This window comes from Hibiscus syriacus, unplaced genomic scaffold, assembly GCF_006381635.1.
Source record: "Hibiscus syriacus cultivar Baekdansim isolate YM2019G1 unplaced genomic scaffold, ASM638163v2 tig00111238_pilon, whole genome shotgun sequence".
NCBI lineage: Eukaryota > Viridiplantae > Streptophyta > Magnoliopsida > Malvales > Malvaceae > Hibiscus > Hibiscus syriacus.
In genome coordinates, this window is record NW_024063030.1 from 116,850 (window position 1) to 144,609 (window position 27,760).

General features: G+C 36.2%; 1 protein-coding gene across 1 annotated transcript; it reads left to right on the forward strand.

The window, feature by feature from the left end:
• Window positions 1–211: 211 nt before the first annotated feature.
• LOC120156933 (DNA polymerase epsilon catalytic subunit A-like) lies at window positions 212–27,084 on the forward strand. The gene is given in 49 exon segments (XM_039168200.1): window positions 212–240; window positions 288–541; window positions 543–602; window positions 703–798; window positions 1,337–1,497; window positions 1,666–1,754; window positions 1,870–2,087; window positions 2,394–2,480; window positions 2,563–2,697; window positions 2,781–2,903; window positions 10,394–10,477; window positions 10,830–10,994; window positions 11,094–11,270; window positions 11,809–11,922; window positions 12,271–12,375; window positions 12,707–12,825; window positions 12,917–13,058; window positions 13,133–13,227; window positions 13,513–13,618; window positions 13,718–13,797; window positions 13,990–14,166; window positions 14,307–14,394; window positions 14,519–14,599; window positions 14,681–14,824; window positions 15,330–15,425; window positions 15,580–15,780; window positions 16,467–16,521; window positions 16,598–16,740; window positions 16,818–17,275; window positions 17,804–17,951; window positions 18,025–18,222; window positions 18,311–18,385; window positions 19,489–19,679; window positions 20,238–20,421; window positions 20,509–20,573; window positions 22,353–22,485; window positions 22,602–22,703; window positions 22,795–22,878; window positions 23,073–23,147; window positions 23,290–23,349; window positions 23,471–23,721; window positions 23,799–23,847; window positions 24,277–24,437; window positions 24,533–24,599; window positions 25,348–25,458; window positions 25,621–25,791; window positions 25,888–26,085; window positions 26,197–26,303; window positions 26,629–27,084. Coding segments are annotated over 48 exon segments (6,618 nt in total). The 5' UTR covers window positions 212–240; window positions 288–313; the 3' UTR covers window positions 26,990–27,084.
• Window positions 27,085–27,760: the final 676 nt, after the last annotated feature.

Here is a 27,760-nt window from a genome sequence, read left to right on the forward strand (position 1 = left end):
TAAATCATTTTCGGTCACTGAGATTATTTTCTCTTTAAGGAAAATGATCAAAGTCAAAGGGACAAGAGGTCCTAAATAGATAATTGGGTCTGGAGCCCATAAATCAAGGGCATTTGGGTCATTTAGTTTCTCATAACAAAAGCGCGGGAAAACGCTTTATTCCTCCCTCCTTCCCCCTTTTAGCATTCACCGCCTGAGATTTTGTTGGTAAAATACTTTTCTTATTCTTTTTGAAGGAAGGTAGAAGACTTCTCTTGAAATAATTAAAAGTAGTACTAGGTTGCTAGAGCAACCGAAAACGCCACCGCGCAAAATGAATGGCGGAGATAAACGACGGCTGGACCGGCTAGACCTTCGGAGATCGAAGAAGCAGAAGAATCTAATCCGTAGCGCAGAAGAGGAACTCGAGTCCAAGCTTGGATTTGATCTCTTCTCTGAAGGAGAAAAACGTCTCGGATGGTTACTTACTTTCGCTTCGGTAATACAACATCTTCTCCGTATCCAATATTCAAATAAAACGAGATTAAATTTCATAAATGTAGGATGGTTCTTGTTTTAAGTCAAAGTTCAAATCCCGACCTTACTTTTACGCTGCTGCAAAGGTACATTATATATATTTCTCATTGTAGTGTTTTCCCCTATGAACTAATCAGTAGTTGTTTAATTCTTTGATGATCATGTTGAGTGATTGTGTTCTGACAGAACAAAGCAGAAATGGATGTGGAAGCCTATTTGAGACGACGTTATGAAAGTCAAATTGCAGAGATTGAAATTGTGGAGAAGGAAGATCTTGATCTTGTGAGCAATTTTATCACCTGTACCTTTGAATTTGGCTTCATAAATAAAACTAGTCCTTAATAGATAAATATAATTATGTCTGAGCAGTAGGTTTGACAAAGAGAGAATTTGGTCATGTTTTGATTTGATTTCTTTGTTGCTTAGTCTGATTTGGTTTTCTCATTTTTGGTCTAGTTGCGGTCAGAGTTTAATAAAGGAAGCATTACATGCCCTGCCCTTTTCGATTACTCTTCTCAGTTTTTCATCTTTTCGAATTATGTTGTATTGTTGTGATTTGTAGCTTTTATTTGGTGCAGGCATATTGCTATTATTGTTAAATACTTTCCCATAATTCAAATTCATTTATTTATATAATTGACATATTCCTACCTCCATATACCTTTACAAGCGGGTTATTTTGTTGTATCATCATGCTTATTTGAATCACAAATTATTTTATGAATCATTATGTTTTTTCATGCTTGATTCAGATAGCTTTCATTTCATTTGTATTTCTTCAAACAAATGGGTTCTGATTGCTTCACTTGCTTATGGACAGAAAAACCATTTGTCTGGTCTACACAAACGTTATCTAAAAATATCTTTTGATACTGTTCAACAATTGATGGATGTGAAGAGAGATCTAGTGCATGTTGTTGAAAGAAACCGGACAAAATTTGATGCTGCTGAAGCATATGAGTCGTTATTAATGGGCAACAGGTAAGGCTTATGGTCCTTTGGCAAGTTCCTCTTTGCTTTTTGTGTAGGTCTGTTAATAGAACAATACCCATCTCTCTTTCAGCACCTCATAGTTTTTGCATTCCATTCACCATGTACTTATGGGAATTCCATGTGTGTTTTGATAGCAAAGTTTTGCTTTCCTTGCAGAGAACACAGACCGCTAGATCTTTTGGATCTTGTGGTTGATCTCCGTGAATATGATGTCCCCTACCATGTTCGTTTTGCCATTGACAATGGTAATTTCTTTCTTTATTCTTTAGTTCTTTTAACTTATTCCTGCTAGTTTAAATTATTTTCATAGTTAGATTGCACCTATGCCCTTTCTAATTCAGAGGATTTTATGGAACACAGATGTGAGATGTGGGCAGTGGTATGATGTCAGTGTATTTAGTACTGGAGTCATGCTGGAGAAGAGGACTGATCTTCTGCAACGTGCTGAAGTACGTGTCTGTGCATTCGATATTGAGACGACAAAGCTTCCTTTGAAATTTCCAGATGCTGAGTATGATTCAATAATGATGATATCATACATGGTTGACGGACAAGGATATCTGATTATTAACAGAGAGGTACATCTGAGGCCTTTTTATTACATTAGTCATTTGTTCAAAGATCATCATTCAATTTTATCTGTTTTTGGTCCCAAATGTTTCCCAACTCATGTTTGTAATATATACTGCTTAGTTGTTTGTATTCATCAATGATTAATGGTTAGTTTTATGTGTTTCTGTTAGTCATCTATTGCTTTCTATTTATTTTTGCACTTTCGAGTTTGTTATCTATTTTCCCTCTATTTGTTACCACATTAAATGTGTTTCAGAAATAGTATTCTATTTTCCTTCCAACTTAGTACCTGATTTTTCACTTGTCCGCAGTGTGTAGGGCAAGACATAGAGGACTTAGAGTATACTCCTAAACCAGAATTTCAAGGATTTTTCAGTGTCAAAAATGTGAAAAATGAGGTAGCAGAAGTTTCACACATCCTTCTGATGGGGGCTTGCAATACCTACTTTCCTTAACTATTTATTTTGATGTTTCTTGCAGGTAGAACTTCTACGGCTGTGGTTTACCCACATGCAAGAGGTCAAGCCTGGTATTTTTGTTACATATAATGGTGATTATTTTGATTGGCCATTCATAGAAAGAAGAGCTGAATATCATGGAATTAAAATGAGTGGTGTATGTATTCTCAACATCAGTTCATTTACTCATTTTTTTAAATGCCCTCTATTTGTTACTCCTTTTTTGGGTGATTTTTGCAGGAGCTAGGGTTTCAATGTGACAAGAATCAGGGGGAATGCCGAGCCAAGTTTGCCTGTCATTTGGACTGTTTTGCTTGGGTCAAACGTGACAGTTATCTTCCTCAGGGGAGCCATGGTCTCAAGGTGCAGATATGTAATTTGAGTTATTTTGTTTCTTATATGTAGTTTGTATCTTTTTAGCAATTTTTTTGTTGAATTGAAGGTATGTATCTCTATGTCTTATATCTTCACAAGTTTTTCCATGGAATAAAATGGCTAATATATAAACATCAAAGGGTAATCTTAAGTTTCATATTACAGGCTACCTCATACTGATATCATTATTGTTAGGTGATATATACATTATTTATTAAACCGATAATTTTTTTTGATAAGAATTACATGCCTCATTAAAAACCCCCTTCTTGACTAAAGGAACTTTTGAGAAAGTTCCTTAATCAGTGAAGGGAGGAAAAGAGTGCCTTAAGATTTTATTTCTCAAGAGAACATAGTACATAAGAAACACCCCACAGACTGACTAAACACCATAAAAAATACAGACCAATTATCACAACCAGTCCGCCCCTATACAATAGCGAAACTACCACATCCCCTACAACCACAATAACCCAAAACCCCACTGAATGAGCTCTAAAACTATGATGTGTGATCAGCCAATCCCCTGTTTCGCTAAGATATCAGCCTCACAATTACAATTCCTCGGAATATGTCTAATAATGATCGCCCTCTCCGAGATTAAGGACGCAATTTTTAGAACCAGTAACCTAAGGAAAGGAGGAGAAGAAATCGGTTGTAAGATCCAATCCACCACTGTCTTACAATCACTCTCAATAATTAACCTTCCTTGAGTCGCCCATTCCGACGATAGAAAAAATTCAATGCCTTTCTCTATTGCTTTCATCTCAGCAAGTGGAGGAGGACATGGACCAACAGCAAGTGAGAAAGACCCAAGGATTTTGCTTTCCGAGTCCCTTAAAATACCCCCCATTCCCCCCAACAGGCCATCCCCACTGACCGCCCCATCAACATTAACCTTAAAAAAATGTAGTGGAGGAGGAAGCCATTCCTGAACCTTCACCCTTTTATGGTGCCTTGTCTGGTGCTTGTCTGCAAGCGACGGGTCTCTAACAAGAGAATCAACCTGAATGAAATCATTTGGGTATTTAGCAAGGAACCACTTAACCAACCTAAATCTGCAAATGAAGAAAAGATTAGGTTTGTCCAGTTTCCCATCATCAAAAACCACCGAATTTCTAGCCTTCCATAATGACCAAAGAACTACCCCCGGTATAAAGGCCCATATTAATGACTTTGGCCTTAAATCCGACCAGGAACACAACAAAGAGGCTGGATCATTAGGTAAAACTGTCGAAACTCCCCATAACCTCCAGAAACTGCTCCATAAATCCCATGCAACCTGACATGAGATAAACAAATGCTGAACTGTTTCCTCTTGCTTAGCACATAACGGGCAAGACACCTCCTCCAACGTAACACCCCTTTTTATCAGCTCCGATCTGACTGCCAGTCTTCGATGGGAAACCTGCCATAAGAAAGTTTCGACTCTCGGTGGGGCCAAACCTGACCAAACGAATTTCTTCCAAGGGAGACTGCCCCCTGAGTTAGAAGAAAGTGTCAACCTGCAGGCTTTAGCCGTAAACAATCCATGACCCTTTCCCGACCACGCCAAAAAATCATCCACCGATTCCGATAGCCCCACATTCTCCAATAGTGTCATCAGTCGAATCCAGTGCTCCATCTCCCAGTCACAGATATTTCTTCTCGTTTGAATGTTCCAAATCCACTTATTGCCTATTGTACTTCCAAACTCTGAAACTTTTCCCCACCTATTGTTGGATAGAGCATATATTCTCGGAAATTGACTTTTTAAGGATTCCTCATTTAGCCACACATCATGCCAAAATACAATCGACTTTCCATTACCTGCTTGTATCTTCGAGTGAGATCTTAAACCATTTCCAATTGCGTCCTCTGCCAAGTAATTTCTTGTAATCCCCTTCCATATCCAAGAATCCGAAAGAGAGATTACCTTGTTAAGGTCTAAAGACATAGTACTCGCATTGTGTATACTGCAAATCATGTTCTTCCATAGTGAGTCTTTTTCATTAGCGAATTTCCATACCCATTTGCCTAGTAGTACTCTGTTAGCAAAATTCAAATCCAAGACTCCCAGCCCACCCTCCTCTACGGAAAGACAAACCCTTTTCCAGTTCACCCAGTGAATTCTGCTTTTTGAAGAACCCTCCCCCCACAGAAAGTTTGCCATAATAGAATTTAGTTTCCTATAGACCTTACTCGGAATTCTGAAAATAGAGAGGAAAAAAATTGGCAGGGAGGATAAAACTGATTTGATCAACACTAATCTCCCCGCCATAGAAAGTGAGGAAGCTTTCCATCCGGCTAGTTTTTTGTTGAAACTGTGTATGACTGGCTCCCAAAGAGCCTCTGAGTTCCTTTTTGCACCTACTGGTAACCCTAGATACACTACTGGAAAAACCCCAACATCACAACCAATCTCCTTAGCCCATTCATTTAATACCTCGCCCTCCACATTGATTCCATACAGACTACTCTTCGACATATTCAAATGGAGGCCAGTCATTATGCTAAAAGTTCTCAGGACTCTTTTAATATTGAGGATGTAGGAAGTTGAGTCTCGGCAAAAACATCAGTCATCCGCAAACTGTAGGTGAGTTAGACTGAGGGCACCCGACCTTCCAAAAGTAAAACCCTGAAAAAATCCCACATCCGCCGCTTTCATCAACATACGATTTAACAGTTCCCCCACTAAGTTAAACAATAGAGGAGACAAACTACATCCTTGTCTCAATCCTTTGGCCATCGAGAACTTCTCTGTAGGTGAACCGTTCACTAATACCGATATCGACGCCGTAGAGAGGCAACATTCTATCCAGGAAACCCATCTCTCCCCGAAACCCGTGACTCTCAGTAATCTAAAAATAATTGGCCATTCAACCGTGTCATAAGCCCTCTGAAAATCAGCTTGAAAACCACCCTTTCAGCCCTCGCTTCCGCCAACTATCTATACTTTCATTTGCAAAAAGCACAATCTTGTAATTGTCTCCCCGGAATGAATGCAAACTGTGAAGGGCTCACAATATCTTGGATCACCGAAACTAATCTCCTTGCTAAAACCTTGGAGACGATTTTATAGAGACTGCCGACTAGACTTATAGGTCTGTAATCTTCAATACATTCCGGATTGCCTTTCTTTGGAATCAGAGAAATGAACGCATGATTGACTCCATGATCCCATTTTCTTCCATAGTAAAAATCCTCCATAAACTTCATAAGATTCCCCTTTATAATTGGCCAAACTTTCTTATAAAACCCCATTGTAAAACCATCAGGGCCTGGGGCTTTAGAGCTGTCCGAAGAAAAAATGGCCTCCTTTACTTCCTCTTCTGAAAAAATAACCTCGAGGCCATTCCTTTGCTCTTCTCTCAATATGTCAAAAATCAGGTTCAAGTTGTCTACCTCTAGAAAATCTCTGGAATTATATGCTTTCTTGAAGAACTGAGAGACAACAACTTTTATTGCCTCTGGGTCTGTCAACACCTCCCCATCCACTTTCAATTCCGAAATAGAGTTGAATCTGTTTCTGTTAACAGCACATAGGTGGAAGAACCTAGTGTTTCTGTCTCCGTCTTTAATCCATTTCTGTCTCGACAATTGGAACCAAATACTTTCCTCGATTCTGTACAATTTCCATAGCTCATTTCTGGAAGATAGAAGCTGTTCCCAGTCCGAAGAAGATAGTCCACTGCTTTGTGCCTTAATTTCCAGATCATAAATTTTACTCTCTAACCCAGTAATAGCCTCCGATATCCCCTGTTTACTTCTGATTGGCCATTCCTTGATACGTTTTTTGGTTCCTTTTAATAAATTGAACATTCTGCTTCCCCCTCTATCGTTGGCCTGATCTGACACTACATTTTGAACCATATCTACAAAGCCATCCTCCTCCATCAAATAGTTGAAAAACCGAAATGGTTTCGGTCCCCAATTCTTCCCATCTTCCGCCAATAGAATCGGGTTGTGATCAGAAAGAGATCTAGGGAGAAGTTTCTAAACCACCTTGGGGAAGCAACTTAAGAAGCTGCTGCTCAACAAGAAACGATCCAACCTAACCCATGTGGTAACCTCTCTATTACTACCCCATGTGAAGGTGCCACCTACCAAAGGGAGGTCAATTAGATTTGAATTTTGTAGGAAATTCCTAAGCAGGCCCATTGAATGCCAGTTTTGAGAGGCACCAATCTTCTCCTCTATTTCGAGATAAGCATTGAAATCTCCCCCAATGCAGAGAGGCAGATCAACCGAATGCGCAAAACTCAACAGCTGACTAAAAAACTCCTCCTTTTCTTCCTCAACCGATGGGCCATATACATTGATAAAAACACACTCCGTTTTAGACACCTTGAACCTTCCTTTTAACATCTGGAATCTACTATGGTTGGCCACCTCATTTACCTAAAAAACATCATCATTCCACAAACACATCAGTCCACCAGCGGACCCATCCGCTGGCTGAATACTTGCTCCCTTTAATAGCTTTCCTCCTAACTTCTTCTTCAATCCCTTCTGACTTTTATTTAGTTTAGTCTCCTGTAAAAACAATATAACCGGTTTAATCTTATTAACAAGTCTCGACACCCCTCTAATTTTTTCCTTCCTACCTAATCCCCTAACATTCCACGAAATAAGATTGCACTCCATCATATGCACTTCCTACCGAAACCTGCAGGACACAGAAACTGGCTCACTGACCTGCTTCATTAACCACCCCTGCTCCTTCCTCCATCATTCTAATTTTATCCATGAAAGCCTCCCTCCCTTCCTTAAAAGAAATGCCTAAACTCTGACAAACTTCCCAAATAGACAATGCTTCCTCCAAAACTTTAGAGAAGGACCGAGAATAGACTGTAGACACTTCTGCACTTGCCAAAGCATCTGCAATTAAGCCTCTTCTCTTCTTTCTGTACAATCTTCGACTCTTTGAAATAATAGACGGGTCTGCCCCCCCTGGTTGGAGAAGAACTGCTCTTCATATGCCCCGTAGAAGTATTCTGAATTTGCCCAGAACCTGTTAACTCCTTGACTTGGCCGCTATCCTTTGAAACTGAATAAAATTGCTTAAAATTATGAAGAACCAGCCTGTTTTGACTGTGCTTATGGCTATTTTCTGAACATAGCCATACTCTTCTTGTTTTCGACCTTCTGTACACCCTATCAATACGTCCACAACCCCTCACACCTTCAGAATTATTACTAATTGACAATCCTTTCGAAACCTGATATCCCACTCTCCATCTCTTACACCTCTCCCCCATTGGATTGCTAACAGCCTTTTTAGATTTACGTTCTTTACCACCCTTAGCCCACTCTTCCAATTCCTTGTTGTTTTCCTTCACCTCCTCCCCCATGAAACTATTATTTTCCACATATGTTTGGAAAAGAGTTTGGTCCTGGAAAATATTTTCATTATCCACAGGACAACCTTGGGCTGAAGAAATATACCCACTCTGCTCAGGCCCAATCTCCACATATCTGCCCGTTTTGGGGTTAATCCCCCAGTCTTTAACACCTTTATCTTGCCCCGAGGATCCACCTCCCAAACTACACAACCTTTTTCTCTCAGCAGAAAGGGTTTCTGACACGTTCTTCATACTTTTAACCTCACCTAGTACTGTCTCCTGCTCAGTCTGGACAGTCCCTATAATATCATTGACTTCCACTTTTAAATTCAAATTGCCATCAAACAGCGTGTCAACCCCATGAAAGGCACCTGACATCGACTGAAAATTCAACTGTCCTTGCAACTCTTCTCTATCATCTCCTATGTTCCCTTCCGAATGAGTTTCTTCCCCCGGGCCGACTCGTCCTTCCACAGAACCGGCTTCCTCCACTCCATCATCCAGCTCCGGAAAAAACTCATCGCATCCTTCCACTTTGATTTTAATAATAAATGATCTGCCATATGTATTAATGACTACCTGGGACGGAATATCAAATGGACTTTCCACTCTTATCAGCAATTGAGCCACCCTGCAATCCATTCTTTGAGCAGTTTGATCCTGAATCTTTACTAACTTGCCCCATCTCTCTGCCAAGCTAGAAAAAAAGGAAACTGACCAAAGTTCAGAGGGACACCATCAATGAAACTGCACAGAAAGTAAAGGAACACCCTTCTCCTCCATAACAGGTCGAGCCTTTCGAACCAAAAAGACAGTGCCTCCCATTTATCCTTCACCGCTGCGGTTTCTCTTCCACCGACTGAAAGACAATCAGACAGGCATTTTTCGCAAAACCCACCTTACCACCTTGACATTGAAGCCCTCAGTCCTTAAACTTCTTTGCACAAGCTCCACCTCGAAAATATGCTTACATACCAGTTAGAGATGATCTTAACCAAGTTCTTTCTTCCAATGGAATATGCACATCCAAAGTCTTCTTACCCCCCTTCACATCGCAACCACTATTCCTCTGCTGGTTCTCCATAATATCCCTTCCCACTACCGCCTCCTTGTAAGATCTTCCATCATGAAATTTACTAAGCAACTCCCTCTTCCTAGTCTCAACAAGGCTTATTGATCTCTTCTTCCCACTCGACTCCTTTTCTCTTTCCACTCCTGACCCCACTCCAGGAACTTGCTCACGGCCTCTCTGAACGCCTCTCTTCTGATATTTTGCAATCGACACCGATATTCTCCTACCGTCTACCACAGCGTTATTCATCCTATCCTTTGCATTGAACAGATCCTCCTCACTTGCAAAATGCACAAAGGCGAATGTGTAGTCCTTGTACTTTGGCCTTCTATTAACAAACGGAATGAATACTTTAATCACCTTGCCGAAATAACTAAAACGCTCCCATAAAACACTTCTATGAACTCTCCTGCTAAGATTATCAATGAAAGCTACCCATACTCCTTCGCCAGGCAGTGCTCCGCCTCTGTCTGAAGAACCAATACCATGCGCCACGCTCACTCTCTCACTAACTTTCTCACTCATGTTTTTACTTTCTTCAGATCCAATTTTATTATTGTGAAGTAATTTTATTAAACCGATAATTATAATCTCTTTAACTTATGGTACTTATTTTCCATGCCTTACTGAGAGACAACAGGTAATGCTGTGATGTTACAACAGCATAACCCAGGTTTTGGCCACATTATTTCCTAAATAAATTGAATTTAATGTTTGCATAACTGTTAGTACACTTACACATGATACATCCAGTCCTTAAATTAATGTTTTGGGCAATTAATTTGCAGGATAAAATTAAGATTTCTCAGTCATGTGAAGAAATACAATGATTTTCTGGAAAAGGAAAAAATGCATTATGTTTAATTTTGTTGGGTAGAAGTCATGCGACTAAATTTCCTTGTTCTAAAGAACTCCTAAGGCATTAAATTTCTGGATCTTTTGTTCTTTGAGCAATGGACTATAAATTTATTAGTTACATTAAAGTTTATTATAGGTATAATGATTTCAGGTCCGCAATTAAACTTAGTCTTATATGTTTCATAAAACTTATGATGGCTACCTTTCTTGTGATAATATGTTAGGCTGTTACAAAGGCAAAGCTGGGTTATGATCCACTCGAGGTGAATCCAGAGGATATGGTTCGATTTGCAATGGAAAAGCCCCAGGTATAAATGGCTAAAATATATATCTTCCATTTTCTTTCTTGTTTTGGATTTTATAAATGAAGATGGTTACAAATGATGTGGGAATTGTTGAAGGATAGAATAGGAGAACTTTACAGAAATGAGTGTTTGCTTGCTACTTTAGGATGACCGAATTTATGGGCGTGATTAGTTATTGTCAAACTGCTATGATGTGGATGTAGTACTATATGATATTGATGTTAATGAAATATTCTGTCACTCATTAAGTTTCTGGCAAACATCTTTAAGGCACAGAGTTTTGCATATTCTGCATGTCTTTTTCTAGAATTCTTCTCACTCAATTTCTGTTTGATTGCTGGCAATATTATGACAGATGATGGCATCCTATTCTGTTTCTGATGCTGTTGCAACTTATTATTTGTACATGACCTATGTTCATCCCTTTATTTTCTCTCTGGCTACTATTATTCCCATGTCACCTGATGAGGTTCTGCGCAAAGGAAGTGGGACACTTTGTGAAATGCTTCTGATGGTTCAGGTAGTTTTAGTGAATATTTGTACTAAACTTTGTTTCCTCTTCATTGAACAAATGTGTTTCTATTTTTCAGCATTTTAATAAGATATTGCATTTTCACAGGCGTACAAGGCAAATGTAGTCTGCCCTAACAAACACCAATCAGAGACTGAAAAGTTCTATAAGAATCACCTTCTTGAGAGTGAGACCTATATAGGTGGCCATGTGGAATGCCTTGAAAGTGGTGTTTTCAGATCTGATATTCCAACTAGCTTTAAGCTTGATCCATCTGGCTATGAGGTATGTTGTTTTCAAGGGTCTTGTATTTTTCTATTGTTGACCATAGTACCTTTTAGTTAGTTGTATATAATGTAGGAGAAGGCTTGATATAAGAGTTTTCTGGTTCTCTAGGACAATGGCTTGCCAGAAGTCATCTCGATATATGCAGCAGATTACCTTTATAAACCATTAAGTGGCTAAATACACACACATATGTTTCTGGACGGAGTTACCATGTATATTGAACTCTTACTATTTAAGTCTATTTAGACTAAGGTTATGCAATTATATTTTACTTAATTCCTGTAAAATAATTATGGAATCTCAGAGACTTGAAATTGTTGGAAGTCGTAAGAACATTGAAAAATGCATTTCTTTTAATGTTTCTAATCAATTTCTCATGTTGTTGATGTCATAGAAATTTGTAGAAAATAATGTTGACATATCATGGATTTTTTAGAAGAATTATTGGTTCACCGTCCTCTAAATATGTATTCTCAATCCTGAGTTGTAAACTTTATGAATCTTATTTGCTAACATTTGTGTACTTTGTATCCAGCAACTGATCAGTAATCTTGACCGGGATCTACAATATGCTATTATTGTTGAGGGGAAGATGGACTTGGAATCTGTCTTGAACTATGATGAAGTAAAGAATGAGATAATAGAAAAGGTGATGATTTTATTTTGGTTGAGCCTGATGTCCATGTTTCTGGTTGCTGCCTTTGTAGTCATGCTGCAACTTCCAAGTTATATTTTGCTTCCTTACAGTTTCTTCAAAGTTAACTTTTACATATTAGTATTTTCAAGGTCTCTCTTTGATTTATAATCATGTATGCAGTCAATTTTGTAAACTGATTAATTTGTATTCTTTATTATATCCAAACCTTCACTATTCTCATTATATATACATTGGTTTCTTTTCAGATTTTTTTCTGAAGATTTTAAATGCTTACAGTTTATACTTATCATATCATTAGGCTACGATAATTTTATTTGTGTATTATTTCTTTTTATGCAGCTTGTGAAGTTACGAGATGAACCTATCCGTGATGAATGCCCTCTCATTTATCATTTGGATGTTGCTGCAATGTACCCAAATATTATTTTGACAAATCGGCTTCAGGTTTGCTACCAATAAATAGATTTTGCTGCATCTTGATGATACTGTTTTTTTCATTAATTTTGGGTTTTACTGAGCTTTTCCAATTTTGGTAGCATGGAAAGAATTGATTTGTGCATGCATATGAGCTATTTAGTGACATGACATAATAGCATGGACATGCTGACCTACAGTGTTAAATGTTTGAACTAAATACTGTGTGCTTACACAAGTTCATTTCTTTTTAATACTGTGCTTCTGATGAGAGGTATTGTTTTCATTTCATTTAAAAAGGATTCCTTTAGAAGTTTCTTATTAGCTAACATGTAATGAGGTGTTTCTTGTTGAATTCCAGCCACCATCAATAGTTACAGATGAGGTCTGTACTGCATGTGATTTCAATCGTCCGGACAAGTCTTGCCTCCGGAAACTTGAATGGGTTTGGCGTGGAGAGACATTCATGGCAAAGAAAAGGTTTGCTTCTCTTACTTAGTAGCTTTCTGCTTGTAGAATTTGTAAAATTTAACTGACACCTGTACATGAACATGATTTTCAACGTTTTCAGTGATTATTACCACTTGAAGAAGCAAATTGAGTCTGAATTTTTTGATGGCACTGATAGTCAGCTGTCAAAATCTTTTCTTGATCTGCCTAAACTAGAGCAGCAGTCCAGGCTGAAAGACCGTTTGAAGAAATATTGTCAGAAGGTAAGTTAGTGTTGTTTCTATGAGCATGTTTGCTTGAGTAATAGTTCACATACTGGGTTTGGTGTCTTCTCTAGGTATATAGACGGGTATTGGACAAGCCAGTCACCGAACTTCGAGAAGCAGGGATTTGTATGCGTGAAAACCCTTTTTACGTTGACACAGTTCGCAGGTAAGCTATTATATTTTCCTGTCATACATTTGATATGCTAAATTTGACCACAACATAATCATTTCTATTTTGTTTCTCGTACAAGCTATGTTGATATCTAGTGCTTTTTCCTTGTTCTTTCCGGGTGATACATATTTAGTTCTTCTCATCTTGGATTGATTATGATTACTGTAAACGTCATCTGTAATTGTTATTCAGTTCTTCTAATTGCAAGAAGTTGACTTAAAAGCGACCTTGAATAAATTGGTTTCTTATTAAATCATATTTCCTTTAACCATGTTCAAGCTTTCGAGATAGAAGGTATGAATACAAAGGACTTAATAAGGTCTGGAAAGGGAAGCTGTCTGAAGCTAAGGCTGGTGGAAACTCTATAAAGATTCAAGAAGCACAAGTATGCTAAATGTTCTTCAATTTGTCTCCCATTATAGTCAATTTGTTATAATCAAATCAACTTCTTATGGTTTTTCTGTTTCTTCTGAATAACTTTCAGGACATGGTAGTGCTTTATGATTCCTTACAACTTGCCCATAAGTGTATACTGAACTCATTCTATGGATATGTCATGCGCAAGTAAGTTGTAACTCTTCTTTCTTTTTCCCTTTGTGTGGGATGAGATGTGGGTAAGTTGTAACTCTTCTTTCTTTTTCCTTTTGGGTGGGATGTGGATTTGGACTTGGTTGACTACTTGTTTTGAATATAGTATTTAGAAAAAAGAACATACCTATCATGCTTAGAGTAATGTTCTAAATGTGTCTGCTGCAGAGGTGCGAGATGGTACTCTATGGAAATGGCCGGTGTAGTTACGTACACTGGTGCTAAAATCATTCAGAATGCTCGCTTACTTGTTGAAAAAATTGGGAAGCCACTTGAATTAGACACAGATGGTATCTGGTGTGCGCTTCCTGGGTCTTTTCCAGAAAACTTTACTTTTAAAACTAAGTGAGCTGTACTCCAGAATTTTCAGTTTAATTAATTATGAAATGAAATATGAATCTAGATTTCATTTGGAGAGCATATGTTGTTTCTTTTACATGATTTATTAAAGATTCTGATCATCATCTGCACAATCTGTTTGTTAGAGACTTGAAGAAGAAGCTGACTATCTCTTATCCGTGTGTTATGCTTAATGTTGATGTGGCAAGAAATAATACAAATGATCAATACCAGGTTTCCATGGAGCTTTGTTCTATATCTATGTTTAAACTATTTTCTTTCAAATGCATTTTGGCAGTTTTGGTATTTTGAAGTAATTTTATTTTTTGTTCAACATCTAAGTAATGTTCTTTGACAGAAACTTGTGGATCCTGTCAATAAAACATATGCGACTCATAGTGAATGCTCAATTGAATTTGAAGTAGATGGTCCATACAAGGTACTACTGAAAACCAAGTTCTAGTTCAATGTTAAATTTTGCTTTATTTTTCTGAGGGCTCAAATTGGTTATGTGATTTAGGCAATGATTATACCTGCCTCTAAGGAAGAGGGAATATTAATTAAGAAACGATATGCTGTTTTTAATGATGATGGAACCCTTGCGGAACTTAAAGGTTTTGAGATTAAGCGTAGAGGTGAGCTGAAACTCATCAAAGTTTTCCAGGTACCCACTCTCTTCAATATGCCCAGTTTACTGTATGCAGCTTGAGATGGTTTTTGCTGATATAACAAAAACTAATGCTTCAACCATTGGGACTATGATTTTTAGGAATTAAGTTCTTGCACTTCATCATATTATGTTTATTTGTTGGTGCAGCACGTGGCATATATGTTTGTGTGCATAATGTCAAAGATAACTCTATATAACTTATGTAATAAGCTCAAGATAAAATAGAATTTTCAATTCTTTGTATTTGAATGCTTTGGGTCTTAGAAAACTCGACAGATGTTTTCAATTTTTTGTTCAGCTTAGATACATGCCAGCAATGAATGAGTACATATATTTTACTTGTCTATTCTCTTATTTAAATTTTGATTTTTTGTTTTTGTTTTTAACTGTTTGTATTATGTTAATTATTGTATATATTGTCATTTTTATATTCTCAGAGTTAAGACTTCTCTCTTCCAAATTGGCATTTTCTGGATGTGAATTACTTCCTCTTTTGCAGGCAGAGCTTTTTGATAAGTTCCTTAATGGATCCACCTTAGAGGAATGTTACTCAGCTGTCGCTGTTGTTGCAAATCGCTGGCTTGATCTTCTCGACGTATGAAAACTTTTATTGAACAGTTTAAGCTAAAATTTGGTCTTCCATCATCATTTTTACCATTTTACTGGTGTATTTTTTTATTTATAAATTTAATATGGGCCAAGCAACTTGTTTTATATAAAATATTATTTACATTCCTATTATCTCACAGAGTCAAGGAAAGGATATTGCGGATAGTGAGTTGTTGGATTACATATCGGAATCTAGTACAATGAGCAAGTCTTTAGCAGATTATGGTGAACAAAAGTCATGTGCAGTGACCACAGCAAAGCGTCTTGCTGATTTTCTCGGTGATGCTATGGTTAAAGATAAAGGACTGCACTGCCAGTATATAGTGGCATGTGAACCAAGAGTAAGTTCTATTATTTTGTGTATGATAATATGATGAATATTTTCGTTTAGTGCATTGAATTTCATATAATTCTGTAAATGTACCAATGTCAAAACTTCAAGTATAAGATCATACTTAATTTGTACATGGAGAAACAATCAGAGTTAGTTTACAATGTTGAAAGAAACATAGGAATATAGTCAACAACCACATTTGGTTGTCAGCTCCTAGAAGAGAGCCATTATTAGGATACCTTTCTATTTCTTGATGCTGCCCTATCAAGATAATTCTTTTGCTTACCATCCAAGGTTTCAAACTTTCATGCTAACTAAACAGGCAAAGACAGGGTATTTGAAAGTCCTTTTAGTAGCCGATTTTCCATGAAAAAGCAACCATAAACCTAGCGTTAAAGCAAAATTGTTAAGACTCTCCATTTCTTCCTATTCTGGAAAGCTTGCAGCAATAATTTCTGAAGCCATATTGATCAAAATACTCGACTAATTCAGTTCTGACTTTCATTAAAGAATTTGTGTACATGCAAATAGTTTATTTATGATGTAGGGGGTCTGGCAGTTTATTCTTACGTTCTTACTTCTAGATCTTTAACTATATTGTATATAGTCAAAACCATGAACTTGATTGTTTTTTTTTAAATTTTATTCCTGGAATGTTTTGTTTTGAAGAATTCTTAATTGTGATGTGAGCAGGGTACACCCGTCAGTGAACGTGCTATTCCTGTTGCTATATTTGAAACTGATACTGGTTAGTACTGTTATTTGTAACCTCAGTTCCCTTTATAGTATACTAAATGAAATAACTAACAGCTTCTAATTTACAGAAATAATGAAGTTCTATCTGCGCAAGTGGTGCAAAACTTCTTCAGATGTTGGCATACGTTCTATTGTTGATTGGTCATACTACAAGCAACGGCTTAGCTCGGCGATTCAGAAAATTATAACTATACCTGCCGCAATGCAAAAGGTTTCTTTATTCTTTTAGTATCACTTACCAGAATAATCTCACCATTTGTGGCTACTAAAATTAGTTGGATTTTTTAGGTTACAAATCCTGTCCCTAGGGTAGCTCATCCTGATTGGCTGCATAAAAGGGTCCGTGAGAAGGAGGATAAATTCCGTCAAAGGAAGTTGGTTGATATCTTTGGCTCATCAGTCAGGGATGATAAAATGAAAAAGACAAGTGGTGATGTTCTCACCACTGTCGTGGTTGGAGATCTGGAAGACTTCCAAAACAAAAGAGCAAATTCTGGGAAAGGACCTATACCAATTGTTCGTTGTTATGAAGTCCATAAGGATCAAGGTCCAATCAAGGCAGCTGTCCAAGCCAATACAAAACAACATCAGACTAATCATAGAGGAAGTGAGCAACATTTGTCATCAACATTGCAGCCAGTTGTTCAATCCACTGAAAATATTGACAGAAATGTCGACTATCAAGGATGGCTTGAACTGAAGAAGAGGAAGTGGAAAGATAATCTGGAAAAGAGGAAGAGACAAAGGTAGTTATTTTGTTGCTTCTGGATATAGACTACTTTATTAAATGCATTGAGCTCCTGTGTACGACCAATAATTTTTTTGGAGGAAATAGATCACAGATACAATGTCTATCACATGTCGCATCTTTTCTCATTACTTGATTCCATTAAAAGAGAATGGATACTAACTAGAACTTTTCTAATGCAAAGTTGGTGCGAGAGAGATGCATGCTTTTTGCTTCTTCTATCTATATGGGTTGAATTCTATGGTTTAACCAAAACTTCCATTTAGTAACACTTATTCCTCTGATTATATGTATATCGAAATGTATATAATTGTATTTGACATGTTTATTTTAAGCAAATTCATAATTCTACTCATTGGTTGGATGTTGCACTTCAAACTCATTGAATGCAATCTTGTTGAATAACTTTCAAGCATGCATTCTAGTTTTTGTTGTCTTTGTCTAGGATTGTGGTTATTGTAGTGTATGTATAAAAAAGTTCTTAATGTTGTAATATATTTTAAAAAAGTGTCGTTTTCTTTGGCAGGTTGAGTAATCTACGAACATCACATCATGCCAGTCACACTTCTGAGATGCCATGTGCTGTGGAAAACCATAAAGATGCCTCCGGAAGAACTGGTGTTGGTTCATATTTTAGAAGACATGAAGTGTCACTAACTAATTCCTATTGGCAGGTAGTTTAGTTTTCTTCATGGAGAAAATGCAGCTGGAATGCACTTGATCACTTTATCTTCTTTTATGTTTCAGATTATACAGCTAACTCCAGGTTCACAGAATGGCCAATTTTTTGCTTGGGTTGTTGTTGAAGGAATTATGCTTAAGGTTCCTATTACTGTTCCGAGAGTGTTTTATTTGAACTCTAAAGCAACTATATCAGAAAATTTTCCTGGAAGACGTGTAAACAAAACTCTGCCTCATGGAAGGCAGAGCAATAACCTATTTGAGGTAAGTATTTTGATGTTTCGTTATTCAATGGTATATTGTCCCTCCCTTTATTTATTTCACATCTATATGACTTTTGAGATTTTAATAGGTTATAATTGATGAAGATCAATTTAAGAGGGAGAGCAAGAAGCTTGCTGCTCTTCTTGCTGATCCAGAAATTGAGGTGCGCAAGTTATGTCCATATGTCCATGTATACCAATAATTTTGAGGCACAATGCAGACATATATATATGCTTTGTCTTCTTTTTGATGTTATGTTGTTTATATGTTGGTTGTTTTCATTGTGGCAGCGAACTTTGAATTCATGCTGTGCTTCAACTTTTTTATTTAGTGATTAAGACCCATTTTTCATTTTGTGTTATCTCAGTTTGTTTACTTTTAACCAATCAATGACTTGCTAAAATGTATATTCTATTTTGTGTATAATTTTCATGTTCTTGCTTATCAAAGGTAGCTTATGGTGTCTGTTGTCTTGGGTCTGCATCACTATTCTTAAACCACCTTCCAAGAAAATAGACAATTTATTCCATGGGCCGAAGACTTCTAATGTATTTTGCATTTCTTATCGGTCATAACAATGTTCCTTTGATAATATTGCTCATTCCCTTGTTAATACCTTGTTGGTTATCAGACACTATATGTTTATATGTTCAACTAGGCTATGGTAAACTTAAAGAGTAATTTGCATTGATGAGTATGTTACTATAAAGAATCTAGTTAGCAATGAACTGCAATACAATAGATTAAAGAATTTTATCTACCAACGTCTAGCACTGTGATTTTGACAGAAGGCCCATTAAGGTATGTCAGCAATTTCCTGTCTAATCAAATAATTACAAATGGAACTTTTTGTTAGGCAAAGAGATTCTTAGAACACTTTGATAGCTCCCTTTTGTTTCTTTTCTGATACATAATGAGCGAAGTTGTTTCTCAATTAATTTCCAAGTCTTGATGGAAAAGTGCCGTAGGTTATGACTTTGTTTATCAGTTGTCTGAGTTGCATAGAACCAATAAATGACATGCACAACGAGCTTTCTACTTTGAAACTTCATCTGAGAGAAGGATTGAATGCAAATAATAATACTTTTGCATATTGTGGTTTTGTACTTTTACCCTTGAAACGTCATAAAACTGAACCAACAATGAGCTAGTTGTTGCTTGAATTTTGTATGTACTCTTATAATGTCTTGTACGTTTGTCGGATCCCTAGTTAAATGGCTTTACTATCTTTATTTCTAGTTGATTAGAATTCATTTCTTTGATCAGGGGATTTATGAAAGGAAGATTCCACTGGAGTTTAATGCTATTCTTCAGCTTGGCTGTGTTTGCAAAGTAGATAAAGCCACCAAGAAACGAAATGCCCAGGATGGCTGGAGTCTGAGTGAATTGCATATGAAGACTACAACAGAATGTGCTTATCTGGAGCAGGCAATCTCTTTCTTTTACCTGTATCATAGGTAATTACAGTTTGTTTTTTCTTAAAATGAGGCTTTATTATAATAAGAGGAAATGTTGATTTAGTAGTTTGACGTTGACCGCAACATGCGTAGTTAATTTTACTTAATTCAGAAAGCATGAAATTCACTGCTATTTTGAAATTTAAATTTTTTAGATGTTCTACCATCTAGAGGTACATTAATAATGTATGAGCTAAAGCAGTAGAAATTATAGATTTTATACATTATGTTATCAAGTCTTGGTGCCAAACAATTTCTTGTCAGACCACATATATCCCTATTGTTGTGATCTGCACAACATATTTATTCCTTGTAGTAAAGTACCTATTTTTTCAAATAGAGAAAATTTGCAATAATGAATATACCTGCACCTTTGTGTATGCACTTATGTTTTGGATATGCAGACTCTTACCAACTTTTCAATTCTATATTTCTTTATTCTATGATTTTGGATAGACTATAGCTGAACCTTTTAATTAAGAAAATTCAATACCAAAACTTCTAGAGCTTCTTTTTCATTCTGCTTGTTGTCTTACATTGTTGATTTTGCTTCTTCAGTATTTGTGAAGGCCGTGCCATATATGCTGCCTATTTTTCTTCATCAGGAGCAGTGTATGTGGTAGTAGTTAATCCTCACCATGAAAATGAAAGTCTATCTCCACATATCCTCGAGAAATATTTTCGTGAAGCTTGCCAGGCTTTGTCTATTGAACCACCAGTTCGTAATGGTATTTCTTTAAAGGCAAGTTTGTATTTTCTTACCGTAGCTTTTATTTCCTGGTTATTTTGTCTCTTATATTTATGTTATTCTTGTATTTACTTATCTCAGGTGAACTATGTTGAACATGTCAAGGAAGCTGAAAAAAATTTACAGAGAGCTATAAGTGAACACAGGTATTGCTTCAAACTAATTATATTTTATCTATGATTTTTCACAATTATTACAATTTGATTTTTAATTATTTTCTCCTGGAGGCTTGTTCTGATGTATGTATGTATATATATATATAACTGTCTTTACTATAGTAGCTACATCTGAAATTTTCCAGGGATAGCAGGAATTGGAAGTCGATATAAACTCTAACTTTCTTTTGTAACATCAAGCTATTAAAGGATATTTTAGAATTTGACCATTTATTATGGAATCTGGTGGAATTGAGATTTTGTTAGGGAATCTAGCATCTCTTTTGTTCAAACACAAAGCTGAAAGTTAAAAAACAATGCAACTACAAAGCTAATTCATCTTTATGATCCTATAAGTCTTCTCTATACTTTTTACCTTCCTAACTTTTAGGTGGCGTTTGGTTGGATGGAATCCCTTGGAATTGGGGGTAATTGGAATCCAATTCCACCACTTTCCCATGTTTAGTTCAAGTTTTCCAAGGGAATTGGAATCTCTCATGGCTTCAACTTTCCGCAAATGAGGGAAAGTTGGATGGACTTCAATTCCCTTGTTGGAGGGAATTAAAATTTGACCATACTACCCTCATCAATCTTTTGGTAACTTGTTCATATATTGAATAAAAATATTTTTTTATTATTTCGGGTCGGGTTTCTAATTCATATATTCGGGTCTGGTCGGGTGAAACTTTATTTTGGTCAGGTCAGGTCGGTTTTTTTAAGTGTGATATTCGGGTCGGGTCGAGTTCGGGTTTAGGGTGAAAAATACCCGACCCGAAAATATATATAATTTTATCTTGTATATTTAGGAATAATTACAATAATACCCCTTTTTATATATATATATATTTTCAATTAAGTTACTGTTTTTATTGAATAAAAATATTTTTTATTATTTTGGGTTGGGTCGGGTCGGATTTCTAATTCATATATTCGGGTCGGGTCGAGTCGAGTTTTTTTAAGTGTGATATTCGGGTCTGGTTAGGGTTTAGGGTGAAAAAAACCGGACCGACCCGAAAAAATATATAATTTTACCTTATATATTTAGGAATAATTACAATAATACCCCTCTATATATAATTTTTTTCAATTAAGTCAATGTTTTTATTGAATAAAAATATTTTTTTTATTATTTTGTGTCGTGTCGGGTCAGTTTTCTAATTCATATATTGAATAAAAATAGTTTTTGGTATATGTTTTGGTAACTAATTAACATACTCCGATTGGAATGTATCGAAATATTACTATATCTTTTGGTAACTTATTAACATATTTTGATTGCGATGATTTTAACTTATGATGTTTATAAGCATGATTTTTATAATTTATTTTATAATTTATTGAAATGAATAATCAATCAATAAAATGAAAATTTAATATTTTTTATAATATATTACTACATGTAAGTTGTAAAACAAACTAAAATAAAGCAAAAAAACAAGAAAGGCAATTTTGTCATTTTATATTACTGAAATCAAATTCATCCGACATGTCTGCGAATCAAACAGAATATGAAATTGGATTCCAATTCCTGACAGATTCCAATTCCTTCACAGATTCCAATTCCCTCATAAATATTCCAGCTAACCAAACGCCACCTTAGGACATTGGTTAAAAAGGGAAAAAAGATTGTGACAAGTAATTTGAGCATTTTCCATGACTAACCGCTTGTCTAGCTAAGAGGTTATTGTCTTGTGTACAATCATTTTCTGGTTTTCATTATTTCTTTGTTTAAACGAGCCTGCATCAATGAACTACTATGTTTCATGATAGGCATGAACATCAAGGTCCTATTCTTGCGGTCATTGAATGCCCAAATACTCAAATCATGAAGTCAGGTGTACGAGCTTTAGAAGATTTCCCTTGTGTGAGCATACCTTCAAATGCTCGTGATAATGATTATCAGGTAGCTGAGCTGTGGTTGAATATCTATTTGATTTGCTTATTTTTCTTTGCTTTTACTAATGCAGTGTGACATTGTCAATGTCTAAACACATTTTTTGCTGAATTTTTGTGATCAAGCTTCTTGTATGGCAACAAACTGCTGCAAAAATTGCAATGCAGCGGTGTTCTGCATCATCTCAGTGGTTAAGTGAGAGGATCTCTCTCTCAAGATATGCGCATGTAATACTTTTACCTCCATGTCTACCTTACCTATTTTTAAATATTCCTGCTTGTTAACCTGGGCACTAATGTTTTAAATATAATTGGACAGGTACCCTTGGGCAATTTTGAACCTGATTGGCTATTATATACAGCAGATGTTTTCTATTCTAGGGCTTTGCGTGATCAGCAACAGGTTTTTCTATGGGTGCTCTTGATAGTTTAAATGTTAATATCACGGAATTTTGTTTCTACTGAATTTTGATAAGATTACTGGTTAATGTCTTAGGCAAACCAAAGCCTTTTCCATTTTTTAATCGTGTCTTTTTGTAATTTGCATGTTTCATTATAGTTCTCTCATCGAAACAAAATCAAATATTTATTTCTTAGGTACTTTGGATTTCTGATGATGGTGTTCCTGACCTAGGAGGCATCGGTGAAGAAGATACATGCTTTGCTGATGAGGTTAGTTTGACTCATGTTTAGACGTGTAGCAGGGTCATAATCTTTGCCTTATATTAATTAATTAATTATTTTTTTTGTGGGGGGTAGTGGTTGGACTGCCGATTTTATACAGTAAACTTACTTTTTGGCTACTTTCAAATAGGTCTGTCAACCTGTTATCACATACCCTGGAGCGTATCGAAAAGTTTCTGTGGAGCTAAAGGTCCATAATATCTGTACTGTTTGCTTCTTTTCTTTTTCATATATGTTGCACCTTGTTAGTAGGGTGGTCTAGTTGTTAATCAAGGTGATTGTAAATAAGCAAGTTTATTGTCTGTGTTCAGATTCATAACCTGGCTGTAGATGCTCTTCTTAAAAGCAACCAAGTGAATGAAATGGAAGGAGGAGCTTTATTAGGATTTGACCAAGATATGCATTCTGGAAATGATCAGTGTGGTTTTGATGAGGCTACCGCATCTGCAGCTGCATTTCGAGTCATGAAACAACTTATACAAAGGTGCCTTGCCGATGCAGTTTCCTCGGGAAATGTGTTTGCTGATGCAATACTGCAACATCTATATCGGTGGCTTTGCAGGTAGTTTCTTATCCCCACCCCCTTCATTTTTCTTTCACCAGCGTTTCAGATGACAATATATTTTTCATTCCATACAGCCCTCAGTCAAAGCTTCATGATCCAGCTCTTCACCGCATACTACACAAGGTATGTACCATTTGGATACTGAGAAATCTGTGTTCATCGGTAAAATATTTACTTGTGGGAAAATTGGACTAAAATGTCACTCTCGCCTGATAATCTTGGTTTCTGTGTGCTTGATCAAGTGCTTTGTAAATTTTCTTACAAAAGTAATATTAATTTGAAGCGATTTTTTATGAATAAGCTCCTTATTCCCCCCCCCCCAGTTAGGCCTTAAGCAGCGATGAGTTTGTTACAATTAAAATCTACTTTATTTATCACCTATTCATAACTGCTTTGTGATAGTTATTCTTGGGAAAACGTGGTAATTCTTTTGGTTTGTGATTCTGCTCTTCATAACTGCTTTGTGATTGTTATTCTTGGAAACATGTGGTAATTCTTCTAGTTTGTGATTTTGTTCTTCATAAATGTCTGCTTTGTTTCTAACACGTGCAGGTCATGCAAAAGGTGTTTGCTTTGCTGTTGTCTGAATTCCGCAAATTGGGTGCGACAATCATATTTGCAGACTTCTCAAAGGTTATCATTGACACAGGAAAATATGATATGACAGCAGCTAAAGCTTATTGTGATAGCTTGCTTAAAGCTCTGCAGAATAGGTTGGTGTTTGACTAGAAACTTCCGACTAGACTTCAATTTTTAAATTTTTTTGGTACGTGTATTTATATATTTAATTTTTTCTGTGGATTGGTAGAGAGTTATTTGAATGGATTGAGCTTGAGCCGATTCACTTCTGGCATTCCTTGCTATTTATGGATCAGGTATTATTTCTTCTAATGGTTCAGTAATTTGTTACAGCATACATGATCGCTGTATGCTGTAATAATGTACGATTAGAACTACTCTTTTAGAAATTATATCTTGAGAATATAGCCTTGATAAAATTTCAATGTCTTGATAGTCTCTGAACCTGATTAGTGTGAATTCTCCACTAGATTTTATTTGTTGTACCTGTATTTTCTACTTTTTGGAAATTACCAATCTGATCTCAAAGTAATAGGCTATTGGATGATGTATGTACGATTAGAACTACTCTTTTAGAAATTATATCTTGAGAATATAGCTTGATAAAATTTCAATGTCTTGATAGTCTCTGAACCTGATTAGTGTGAATTCTCCACTAGATTTTATTTGTTGTACCTGTATTTTCTACTTTTTGGAAATTACCAATCTGATCTCAAAGTAATAGGCTATTGGATGATGTAGTTGTCTTATAACTTGCATTGCTCATCATTTGCTGTAATTACCAATCTTGATAGTCTCTGAACCTGATTAGTGTGAATTCTCCACTAGCATTGCTCATCATTTGCTGTATTTCTGATGCCTTCAGTTGTATTGCTTTACTTTCCCAACGTGATCCCAAGTTCTGGAATTGAAAAACTGACTAATGAAATGGTTCAAGTGCTTTTGAATCATATTTGCATAAATAGTCTAGAACTGGAGATATTTTATGTTTTTCTGTCTACTCATTCATGTAAATTTATGACGATGTTGCTTTGCCTTTGATAGTATAACCATGGAGGAATCTTGGCTGGATCTCATGAAAATTCAGAAGAAAATTCAGAAGTGGATATTGTTTCAAACTGGAATATTGCTCGGTATTTACCTGAGAAGATTCAGGTATGCTAGATTCTGTACCCCTTTCCCCTCCATCTTATTATATCGAGTATAGGAATATCAAAATTATAATACAATTGAGTTCACTTTCTCCGTGTCAACAATGCCATACAAACCTCTGTTGCATTTTGTACTTCACTTGATTATCATGTGGACTTTTGGCAGGACCATTTTGTTTTAATTGCGTCCGAGTTTTTGCATACTCCCTGGAAATATGCACAGGAGCAAGCTGCAAACAGAACATCTTCACTGGATGGCAGCTTATGTACTCCATCAATCACTATTACAGCTGCCGAGAGTTTTGAAGCCCATATTGTAAAATATCTCAAAGATCAGGTTTGAGTTGGGAATATAGTGGTCAAACGTTGTTTAATGCCTTGACTTGTTTCTTGTAGTTTCTCAATTAGATTAATTTGTGTGCATGCTCTACAGATTAGCTCCTACTTCACAGAAAAACTTCTAGGAATTGTTCGTGATATTATGCTTAATATGAAAGGGTTGAGTGGAACTGGAAAAGTGGATCAACAAACTGCGCATAAGGTTCCTCATAAAGGAGATGCTGCACTAGAGTTTATTAAGCATGTCTGTGCCGTTCTGGCCCTTGACCACAGTGTTCAGCATGATGTTCTGGTAGCAGCCCTTGCTAATTCGCTTGCTTCTACAGTTTTTAATCGTGTGAATTAACTCAATTAATACTGTCATACAATAAGTAATAGCTTTGTTCATGTGTCCTTTATACAGGTATTAAGAAAGAATCTACTGAAATATGCACACGTCAAGGAGTTTGCTCCAGAATCTGAGTTTCATGATCCATGTCCTTCTTTCATCTTACCCAATGTGATTTGCAGGTATACAAATTGACGCTTGATATCTTTATATTTGTTCCACTCATCTAGATAAGGCTTTTAGCGGTTAATGTTGATGGGTGGTTGCTTGAGTTTTTCATGTTTTGGATGGAAAGCTGTTAATTTTGTAGTTTCTTAGATAGACGGTTCATCCTATCTTCTTAACGAGAATTTGCACTCGCCCTTTACCATGAAATCTTATCAAGGGTACATGTTGAACACGCTTAAGAACATTGTTGATATCGACTTGGTTATCCGACATCTTATGAATAAGCAAAAAGTTACCGTCTTTGAAACTTGTTGCTGATTTTGCATAATCTTGTGGCAGCTATTGCAACGATTGTAGAGACCTAGATTTATGCCGGGACTCGGCTTTACTGGCTGATGAATGGTGCTGCGCTGTACCCCAGTGTGGGCAGCCGTACGACCTGGAGGTGATGGAGAATGCACTCCTGCAAATCGTACGACAAAGAGAAAAACTGTATCATCTGCAGGATCTAGTGTGCTGTAGGTGCAGACAGGTGAAAGCGGCACATTTAGCGGAACAATGTGGGTGTGCAGGCTCATATAAATGCAAAGAAGACGCAACTGAGTTCCGCAGCAAAATGCAGATATTCTTGAACATAGCCATTCGTAAAAAGTTTCAGCTTCTCCAGGAGTGTACCTCATGGATCTTACAAGTCAACTAACAGTCATCCTCGAGTTTTTAATATAAATCTTTGAAAAATTACATGTATTATTATTAGATCTGTTTACTAAAAATGTATGTATATGAAATGTATCACGCATGTAGACCTAAAACTCAATTATTTGAATACTGGAACATTCTTTTATAAGAAAGGTGGATAACGGCATCAATATATTTTGAGAACAAGTGGCAACTTAACCGAAGCCCCATGCATTGATAGCAAATTAAAGCCATTTCTGATACTGATGAATACTTTAGAAAGAACACAATTGAGATGGAAGTAATTTATTAATTTAAAGCCATTTCAGCCGTAAGTGAAGTCAAATTAACTACAACTAAATAATTGAACACCGCTTATGTATTTTATTAATTTAAAGTTGCATTATTTGGGGATTCTTATGCATGCACTAATTAATAGAATAAAAACACAATTCATTAATGTTTTATCATAAAATAAAGTAATTAAAAACAACTTAAGTACTTGTCTACCTCCTATTTTTTTTTCATTTTCTGATAATTAAATGTATAAGATATTATTTTGTTCTTGCTGTGTATGATATTCCAAAGCGTGTGCTTTGTTATTCTTCTTTGTTGATTCCCCGTTCTATCAAAGCCTTGCAAGAGTATTTTTAAAATTTTAACACTAAATAATATTTTTAACAACACAATGTATCCTATTAATTAATATCAACCTACATATCTCATGAAATATTATCACTCAAATATTTCAAAAAATATGAAATATAATTTAATATTTAAATTATAAATATAA